This window comes from Phragmites australis, chromosome 18, assembly GCF_958298935.1.
Source record: "Phragmites australis chromosome 18, lpPhrAust1.1, whole genome shotgun sequence".
NCBI lineage: Eukaryota > Viridiplantae > Streptophyta > Magnoliopsida > Poales > Poaceae > Phragmites > Phragmites australis.
In genome coordinates, this window is record NC_084938.1 from 28,426,307 (window position 1) to 28,437,361 (window position 11,055).

The 11,055-nt window shown below is 42.4% G+C and overlaps 1 protein-coding gene across 1 annotated transcript; it reads left to right on the forward strand.

Moving 5' to 3' along the window:
- Positions 1–6,647: 6,647 nt before the first annotated feature.
- Positions 6,648–7,028, forward strand: LOC133898678 (ethylene-responsive transcription factor 14-like). Its single transcript, XM_062339351.1, has one exon. It carries the CDS (start codon positions 6,648–6,650, stop codon positions 7,026–7,028), a length of 381 nt encoding a protein of 126 aa, XP_062195335.1.
- The last annotated feature ends 4,027 nt before the right edge of the window (positions 7,029–11,055 follow it).

Below are 11,055 nucleotides of genomic sequence, written 5' to 3' on the forward strand. Positions count from 1 at the left end.
GCACAGCCGATGTTTCCTCATCGCGACCAACGTCCTCGGCGGCCGAGGAAATAATATCTATCACTATGTCATGGGCGCCGCGGCTGTCCTGCCCTACGGCGGCGATGGTGCACAGGACGTGGAGAGGGTAGTGAAGGCAGCCGGGTGAGAGGGCGGCCCTGCAGAGCGGGCAGTTGGCGCCATGGCGGTGGCTTGGAGCCAAGCGTCGATGTTGCCGTCCCTGAACTCGGCCAGGCACACGGCGTTCTTGCACGGTGACGGAGACAATGTGGCGGTGGGCGTGGACGTGGTTATTTGAGGAGGGAGCGAGTCCCAGAAGAAGAGGCCGCAGCGGGTGAGGAAGAGGTAGTAGGCGAGGAGGAGGAGGGACGTGGCGAGGATGCCCACGATGGAGACGGAGAGGATGACGAAGCTGGTGCCTGGGAAGGACGACGTGGTTGACGAACACGCACGTACGTAGCAACGCAAGGCGAACGAGATGCTGCTGCCTTGGACTAGTAGCCTAGCCAGTCTCTCCATCAGTTGGAGAGTGAGAGAGAGAGATTGTACTAATACCCTAAAAAAACCGGGGGGGGGGGGGGGTGGTGGACCAAAATCGCCGCCGCTGCCCTGTGCGACGATCGCCGCCGTTCACCGGCCCGGCCGCTGGCTGCTGCTGCGCTGCCTCCTCTTGTGCTGCGTAGCCACCGCTCACCCAGTCCGCCCTCCTGTGACGACACCGCAGGCCGAGGGTCCCTGGCTCCCTGCTCAGTCGATGTCGTCGCCTCGTGCCGCCGGCCGCTGTTAGCTGCTGCTAGGCGACGGTGCAAAGGAGGAGGCAAGTCTGCCAAGCAGCCGTGAACAAGAAAACAGAGAAGCAGCAAGGAAAGAAAAAAAAGAAAGAAAGAAGGAAGGGAAAAAAAAAGAGAAGGAAAGGGTTTTCGAGGGATTTCACCAAATTCGTCATCGATTTGCTGTCTCTACTGTAAGGGTAACCTCTAATTAATTCTTAGATGGTTTTAGATGAGTTTGGATGGACAAATTTGCCTATGAAAAATGTACGATGATTTCTTTAATTAATGAAATATGTTTAAGTTTCATTAATCCATAATTAATTATTGGTAACTCCAAAATTGATGAAACCAATTTATTTAATCTTCATGTTTTATGTCATGTTCTTTAAAAATATTTACCCTCATGCTAAGCCTAATTAACTTCCTAATTAGAATTAAGTTTTGTTTAAGCTTAATTAATTCAGGAAATTAGTAAATGATTAAACACTAATCTCACTTAAGAAATCATTAATGCTTTAACACTCGTGTCATGATGTATTGCATCTCTACTTTGATCATACACTGTGGAGCATCCTTCATGGCATGTCATCATACTCATTACGATGCATTGCCATCTGTATTTAGAAAATGATGCTTCAGAGTGTCGCGTGGTTGAAACCACAAACGATTAACCAGAGTTCTATGAGTTGCGTAGGAAGCATCAGACAGGCACCAGACAAGCATCTATCATATCTCTCATATATTTTGGTGAATAGTTGGTTACCTGTTAGATTTTGCTATATGTCATAGATGCATGTGATAAGGAGTCGATGTCAGGAATCGGGTAGATCCTATTGGTTGCAATAGGGGCAAGTACAAGTGGGTAGTTCTGAGGTATAAGAAAGGTTGTCTCAGGGGCCAAGAGGATAGATCCGAGTCGTGTAGGTAAAGATATACTCCCCTGTAGGGTGTAAGAATAATTTGAATTGCCGCACTCTCGGTTATGAGCATGCTTATGTCCATTGGGCAACATCGTAGAGTTTCGTTCAGTTTGTGAAATGTAAAGTTTTTGTGCTTCTGAGAAAAGCATGTGTTGGTACTTATTCGAGTTAAGCAAGTTTACTTTATTGAGTATTATATTTATTGTCAATCAATGCTAGTTGTTTATGTCATTATATTGGTTAAAGTGATTCTTTGCTAAATCAACTTAACTTTTGTGGCTTTTTCTTACTATTCATCTAAATGTATTATCCTTAAAGTCGAAAATATATATACCCATATTGTGTAAGTCTTGCGAGTACCTTCGTACTCATGGTGCTGTCCTTAAGTTGATGAAGGTAACAACGAACTAGTTTATGGTTACTTTTATCATGTTGGTGCTGGAGATGGCCAGGAGTAGAGATCGAATGTCTGAGTTAGTCCCCGTGGTGCCTTATGGGCAATGATATCACTGGTCTTTTGTTTTATTAATATCTTTTCGCTGCGTAATGAAACCTCTGATCTAAGTAGAAACTGAAACTTGGAACAAGGTCTATAATAAAAGTTAGAACTTTTGTACTCTGTTTATATCTTGTGATGAAACTATGTTGTAAACGGTATATGCTATGATCTTGGGCTTTGTTGAGCGTATATCAGGACTGCCGAAATTACTTCCGTTTTAATTAACTTAATTGTCGATTAAGCCAGTTGTAATTTGGCCGGGTCTTACAGCGTGGTATCAGAGCTAAGGTGGATAGAGCTAACTATAGCATTGTTAGTAAGTGGGTTAAATAAAAATTTGATAACTTCATTAACCGAAGCTAAAACTTAGCATTGTTGCTCTTTTTTATTCCTTCTCTATCCTAGAGATGTTTTTGTCTTATTGCTTCACCCTTAATATAGAAAAGTCTTGATCTCTGACTCACCTTTTCTTTCATGGGCTAAGTTTGGGTATATTCATAAGGAGTACTGCTCCCGTATTAAGAAAATTAGGTTAATAAGGGAAATCAGTTGGACGTTTAAATCCGTTGTGCCCCTAAGTGTAACATATTCGTAAACTTATCGATATGTGATTAACATGTAGTTCAGGGTCATGATCATCTTCATGTCTCATTGTGCATGCATGCATAACTATCAAGTTGGAATGATTCTTCCACTTGCTGGTTACTGGTTTTGTTTATCCTTTTGTGTAGAATTCTTTGTCTGTACCGACCCTTTAGAACATCCTTGTCATCACTAACCATTGATAAATGATAGGATGAGGACTCGCAATAATTCTGGAAACGGTGAACCAGAAGGCTCAGGTGAACAGAGCCCACCCCCGCCGCCGACTATGGCAGAGGTGCTGATGAGAATTGAACAGAATCATCAGGATCAAACCCAACTTTCGAGGCTTTGGTTCGAAATATGGCTCCCCATGGCGGAGGTGGAGCCAATCATCATGACAACTACTCCGATTTTCTTCGCACTCATCCTCCCACCTTCACTCACGTTGAGGACCCCCTCGACGCTGATGATTGGTTGTGGACCATTGTGCAAAAACTTGCTCTTATTCGGTGCGAGGACCATGAAAATGCCCTATATGCCGCACCAACTTTAAAGAGCAACCGGGGCATGGTGGACAAACTTCATTGCCATGCAATAGGCCAATCAACGCATATCTTGGGCAGAGTTCCATGAAGCTTTCCACACCTACCACATCCGCATGGGTGTGATGGATATTAAGAGGCGGGAATTCAGGGATCTTAAACAAAGAGGCAAGTTTGTGATGGACTATGGGTGAGAGTTTAATTACTTGGATCAGTATGCCCCTGAGGAAGTTAACACCAACGCTAAGAAACAAGGTCACTTCATAAATGGGCTATCAAGCAAGATATGGGATAAGCTCTCGACTCGTGCGTTCACCAAATTCAACCAGCTGATAAACATGACGATCATGGTGGAGTACAAAATGAAGAACCACTAAGAGTAGAATAAGCGAAAGAGAGCTCCGCTTCCTCCAGTGGGCGGTAGCTCGCAACATCCACACACGGGGTTTCCTCCTCCACCCCTTGCACTGTCTTAGGCTCCAAGCCACCAAGGCCCAAGATGTCGATGAGTCACCAAGACCCCAAGGCACCGACGTACCTCTTGGTACAAGCTAAGATCATTCTTTGATTCCTTCTTCAAGCTGCAACACCTAGCTACAACTCACTCTAGGCCTATAAGGCCTAAGCACTCTCTAATTTTGTGCTTAACTGCCTTGGATAATCACTTTAAGCACTTTGGTGGCTTGAATATCTTCTTAAGTGTGTATGAGCTTCTTCTAGACTCCAGTAACATGCCACACCTTCAAATGACTTAGTGGAGGGGTATTTATAGCCTCAAACCCGTCAACTAGTCGTTTTCCTAATGGCTCAGAAAAACTGTTAACACCAAATAATCCGGTGAGAACAGTAGTACTAACACCTTATCATCTGATAAGTACAACTTCAGAAACTAGTCGTTGGACTTCCACTCAAAATCTCTATGAACACCGAACACTCCGGTGTACCTTTAAATCCATCATCAGACCTTCCAATGAGTTATGTTTAGCCATCTGAGCCTTTACAGCATCTCTGTGTAAAATGCTCTGTTGCATTCATCCGATATTCATTTTATTCACACCGGATCATCCGATGAGATAAACCTTCTCTTCTTTTCTCTGAAAATACTCTGATGCAACTATCTTTGTGATCACCAGACTATGCGGTGAGTTGATCTTTATTCTTCAGCACTTGTAGTCGTCTCTGCAAGAAATACTACGGTGCTATACTCCGGTGTGCACAAACTAAGCACCGGAACTTCCGGTGGGTTGATATTCAATCTTTTGCATTTGTATTCTTCTCTGCAAGAAATACTCTGATGTTACCCTGTGCAGATCACCGGACTATCCGGTGAGGTCCTTAATATTCTCCCTCTTTGTCAGAAATACTTCGGTAAGTTTATGCCCTATTCACCGAACTAGGTGAGTTCGTGTCCTATTCACCGAAGTATCTGGTGAGGCTATTAGTCTCTATGCACAATCCGATGAGTGCAAACTCTTTTGCATCGGACCTTCCAGTGAGATCAATTCTCCCGTGACTTATCCAATTCAATCAAAATTTGTTTTGATTATGATTCTTGATGTATTACATTTATAAAAACTACTAATATATATTTTTGATAAATATGTTAGTTTAACTTTTAAATTTAGTGTAGGTTTTGATGAACGGTGGTAGCCTCCGGGTTTATAGAAATTCAGATGCTGCTTGTTTGGTAATGCACTGGACGGTGCAACTGCTGTACATGCTGCCAGGCCAGGTGCGAACCCAAAGAAACGCGCAGCATCCACCGGACCATATCCCGGCCATTATTTCAATTCCACTATACTATTATATATGACGACAAAGGCCATACCTACGAGAATCTATGTACTAGTCAATATATATGGAGAAATTCTACGATTCGTCGTTGAATAACTACCGATTTTATAATTCGTTATCGAATAAATTCTGTTTACTTTTATAACATTGAATAAATGTTTCAATTCCTTATATGCCATCGGCTTCCGATACTACCCTCCGCTGTACTGTTCAACTCATTATAAACAGTATCCGAGAATAAAAAAAGTCACAAAAAATATGTCGATTTTTGTGCATGCTCTATAATTCATAATCAACCCGTTTTAACTATATTCACCTAAAAATACTGTATAGAATTCAAACTAAAATTCTTCAAAATGTACTACTTTTATAACTTCTTGTAATTTTTAAGCCTCATAAAAATTTAAAAAAATCTGAAAAAATTTACTAATATTCCTCTAATGTGATGTAATAATTTCTAAATTTATCTCCCGCGGTGAAAAAGTGAGTTCTTTGTAATGCACAGTATTACAAAAGTAGCAAATTTTGAGAAATTTTAGTTTGAATTTTACACAGTATTTTTAGGTGAATACAGTTAAAATAGGTTGATTATGAATTATAGAGAGTGCACAAAAAGCGACATATTTTTTTTAACTTTTTTTACTCTCGGGTACTGTTCATGAACAGTACAGCATAGGGTAGTATCGGAAGCTGATGGCATATAAGGAACTGAAACATTTATTCGATGATATAGAAGTAAACAGAATTTATTCGATGACAAATTATAGAATCGATAGCTATTCGATGGCGAATAGTAGAATTTCTCATATATATGACCACAAGGCCATATCCCGGCCTATATTAATTTCAATCTAGCTAAACTATTTGTATAAACTATTCAATCTAGCAATTTAAGCACGAGACTGAACTAAAAATATAGCATATATATTTTTATCATATACCTTGAGGATTATTCTGTCCATCACCGGCTATATATGCTTAATTTACGTCCACGTGATAACTACGAAGGGAAATATCTCAACCTCCGAAGAAAACCAAGAGGAGAATGTGCAGGCAAAGGAATTAAACAAAGATCATATTATGATGACCGTCCACGTATAACGCATTAAAGACCTGATTCACTGAAATTGTTAATTCAATTAAGTGTTAGTTGTTCTTAATTAATTACGTTTCCATAGCTGCAGAAAAGAGAGGAGGCCCCCGTCTTCCACAATCCCACTCACCTAGCTAGCTCCATCGATCACCCGCGAGAATCCGCATCTTCCTCTGTCTCCATCGCCTTCCCTGCCTTTCTCCATTAGGGCTTCTTACTAGCAAACTCTAGCTACTGATGCACCTTAAATACGGCGCCACCATCGTCATCACAACACAAGCAGCAGCAACACAAACCAATCATACACACACGACACACTACAGCTGCTGGCTAGTAGCTCTAGCTACAACTAGCTTGGTCTAGCTCTTGCTGCTAACTATCTTCATCGATCACTGCTGGCCAGTAGTGGAGTGCCTGCGGTATTATATATAGTAAGGTCTAATGGAGGGTGGCGGATGGGATGACCAGGGGAAGGACGGTGGCGAGACCAAGTACCGCGGCGTGCGACGCCGCCCGTCGGGCAAGTTCGCGGCGGAGATCCGCGACTCCAGCCGGCAGAGCGTGCGCGTCTGGCTCGGCACGTTCGACACGGCCGAGGAGGCCGCGCGGGCGTACGACCGTGCGGCCTACGCCATGCGCGGGCAGCTCGCCGTGCTCAACTTCCCCGGCGAGGCGCGCAACTACGTGCGCGGGTCGTCGTCTTCCCGGCATCAGCAGCAGCAGCAAGGAGGAGGAAGCGGCCGGCAGGTGATCGAGCTGGAGTACCTGGATGACCAGGTGCTGCAGGAGATGCTCAAGGACGGCGACGGAAACAAGAAGTAACATATCTACACATGTTGATGATCACTGGCCTGATTTAAGGATCAAACGATCTTGTGCATGTCCTGGCTAGCTAGCTAGGTCCTTCCAGTTTGGAGTAATATTTCGTGGTGTTCAATTAAAGTGATATCTTATAATCTGATCCGTAAGCCATGTAGTTATCGTAGGTGCATCATCATCATAATACGTGTTCGTTTTGCTTTATTAACACATCGCCTTTGAAAGGATAGTACGTAATACTCTCATCTGCTATAGGTTTTCGGTATGCCCTACATCCATGAGGAGATTGATCAGGGGTAAGCTGCAATTGATGTTTTTTTTCCTCTACTCAATATGTAAAGATGAACTTTCGCAAATCAAATCGGCAAATTTTCAGTAACCTTTGCTACATTGAAGATAAACCTGGCATGCACCTAAATATGTACAAAGGCTAGATACCAAGATGCATGATTTGTTAGTTACGTTCCACATATTGAATAACATAAAATGCTCAGGAAAACATACATCCAAGTGTTATTGGTTGTCATAATTAAGACGAGTACCTTCGCACGGGGTGAATTAATGGATGTACAACGGCATAGTGCTTCACCACAGATCTCACAAGCAAGAAGCAGCAGATCAACCAATCTCACTCTCTGGTCCTTGCAAGTATATAGGGCAAATTTGCAACTGTATGCAATTTTGCATGTATTTGTGTCTTGGTGATAATTAGAGCAACCGTGCAAACAATTTGGCACTTGCAAGTTACAATTAATCATTTGTTACAAATATAAGTTGCTCTAGATTAACTGCATGAAGTCATATATTCCTGGGTTTGACCATCAATATATCAAAAGAAAAAAAAATGTAAACTGCTTATATATGTGAAACTGGTATTAGTAGATTCATTGCCAAATTTATATATATCCTCTCATGTAATATACATATACTTCTATTTATAATTTGTAAAAATGTATATCATGACAAAAGTAACCAGCACAGCGGTAACTTGGATATCAGTGGCAATTCAAATAATTCCATATTCAAGCACTAATTAAATATAACATATGGATTTGTGAAAGTATTTCAGTAAAAATAACGAAAAAAATGATCATTCAAAAAGCAAGAATATGTTTTCTAGTTCATAATATATAAGGTGTTGTACCTGAGCATATACATGAAAAGAAAATATAATAGATGAGCGAATGGTTGTGGCTAAAAGGTGGCATGGCATAAATACACTACTACAGAACTGGTCAAAAGTAGCGCCCCACAGTGCCGGTTGAATAGTAACTACCACTAAAGATGTATCAGTACCAGTTCTTAACCTTCTACGCTCAAACCGTGGTAAAACCATTAAGAACCGGCACTGATAGTATCAGTGCCGGTTTTTAATACGAACCGGCACTGAAGCCTGATCTGGACCCAAAATTTCAATGAAATAGGATTTTGGCTCACCCCTCTCGCGTCCGCTCGGCTCGATCATGGCTCAGTCCTCTCTCTCTCGACCTTATCCTCTCTTTCTCTCTCACCCTCACATCCTCATCCTCACGCGACCTTATCCTCTCAGTCTCTCCCCCATCTCCCCCCTCCTGATCCAAATCTCCCCACGAGCTCCTGCCGGTCCCGCCACACCCGCACATTCCTTGAGTCTATGCCCGTGTAGAGCAGGTCCCCCACTGCGGCCAGCGAGTGCACACGGGCGTCCTCCTTGACGAGCAACCCCAAGAGCCCCCTTCTGGCATCCGACACGCCCACGGTGTCGACACCGAGGCCTGGGAGCTACGTCCATGGCAACTCTCCTTCCCCGTCTCGATGTACCACTAGAGGGGAAGGGAAGGGCAGCGGCTGAGCACTTCGAGTGAGGGCGACCGAGCACTTGAGCGGTAGGATCTAGAGCGGCGGCAGTGGCCGAGAGACGGGATCTAGCACGGCTGGACCTAGAGCGACGGCGGGATCTAGAGCGGTGGCGGTGGCTGAGTGGCAGGTTTTAGCGCGGCGGCGGCGGCCTTCGAGCCGTTGTGTTATATTGTTGTGCAGGAGCACGGGCACCGCTGCCAACCAATTTTCTCTTTTTTTATTCACTAGAAATGGCAACAGTGTCGGGTGGGCAACCGACACTGATACTAGTCGAGTATCAGTGCCGATTAAAGAGGGCCAGTTGAAAATTCGGCACTGAAGCCGTTTTTCAACTGACACTCTTATGCCTTTTTGAAGTAGTGATAGGAAGATAATTGATGGTTGGGTGTAGCAAATCTAGGAGCTGTATCAACCAAATCAAGGGGGTTTTGAATCGACCGAAGAAATAAGGGAAGTTCGTTGTTAGTTCTTAAGGAAACATACAGCTTGAATTGCTCCTACCCTAGACCAGCATTGGCTTGGACTCAAATTAGCTCCAACCTAAACCAAATAATTTGAAGAACTAACAACGAACGATTTGTCACATGCCATCTTCTATATATTTCTATACGTACGATTGTGTGGATAATTCTCGTTTTGGTACATGCACACTAGCTCATAAAAAAACTATCCAATTTTTAGTTCTAGTTCCTGCATTATTTCTCAAGTAACTAATCGTTGTCACTCGCCCACCTTCTACTTATTTTTCATATTCATCCATTATATATGGCTACTCCTGTACTTTGGGTTTCATCTCCCATGTACATGTATCATCCACTATATAGGTCCCTTTTGTGATAGATGTGGCTTGTGCATAGGGAGCTTAATTATGGAGAGAAGGTAGTGGAAGGCGTGAGGCTTGTTGTTCTCTATAAGTATAATCCCAGCTTCCACTTCTTCATAAGCTGGTGAAGTGTTGTTTCGGATCGCTTTTCCGCCTTCTCTTCCTGTGGAGAAGTTGAAGCAAAAACGTGGTTATAAGCTAGTTAGAAATCTCTTTATGCAAGGCCACACTGAAGATAATCTAGTTCCTTTATGTTGTTCTATATATCATGTGCATTTACAAAAGCATACCCTTTTAGATGAACTAAGTATTAGGTCCAGCTGGTTGCGGCTATTGAAATTTCAAATAATAACAGCCTTCGTTAACCATTTGGGTAACCAGGCTATATTAATTTTCATCTGTTTTATTCTTTATTTGGAAGATTAGCATACATCCTTTTACAACATGAGACACATCCATCACATGCATAAATCATCACTTGAGTATTACGTACGTAATAAGGTTACAACTTGGATAATTTAATTAGCAGTTAAAAGTATCAGCTTAATTTACTGGGAAAATTAACATGCAGTTCTCCTTTACACTCGAAAGAAGACTGAACGACTTTGCATGCTTGGTCCTCATTCTCCCAAATAATGTTCCGATAATAAATTTCTTTGCATGTTATTAGTAGATCCAAAAGAGTTATCAAAAAGGGCTGTTGTTTGAGTTCAACGGATGCAGTGGTTCTAGCTAGCTAGCATGTATGATCAAATCCAAATAATGGTACTGCATGCTGGAGGCAATAATTTAAGTAGGTAATGAGCAAGTGGTGCGTCTGCTGAGCTTCCAATCAACTGTTTTTCTGAATAATGCTGATGCTGTAAAGGAGAGGCATGCATACGTAATCGAAATTACGTAAGATGAGGCGTAGGTGTTTAAACAAGAGTATATATGTAGATTGGAGGCAAATGTTTGATTCACAAACAAACTGGGAACAATGGCTATTCATGACCTACGTACCAGGAACAAATTAGAACCATATATAATTATAGCTAGAGACGACTTTTCTTTCTTTGAATAGCTAAGCAATAGGCATGGTTTCAGATTGATTTGTGGGGCATATATAGATATATAGAGAGAGGTAGAAAACACTAATGAGTAACAGGCCAGTACTCTGGAATCAGATGCAATTTTAGCGCTGGACCTTTGGTCTGAGTAAAAGTTAGACTTTTTTGCCCTTTTGTTAGATTTGCGAATCAACCTTTTTTTCTTAGCAGGCAGCTGCGAGTGAGCAATCTTCTAGAAGGAACTGAGGGAGATCCTCCTGAAATTATATTGACGCCATAAGCACAAAAAGAAGATTAGGTCATCAGTGCGGTGCGGGCA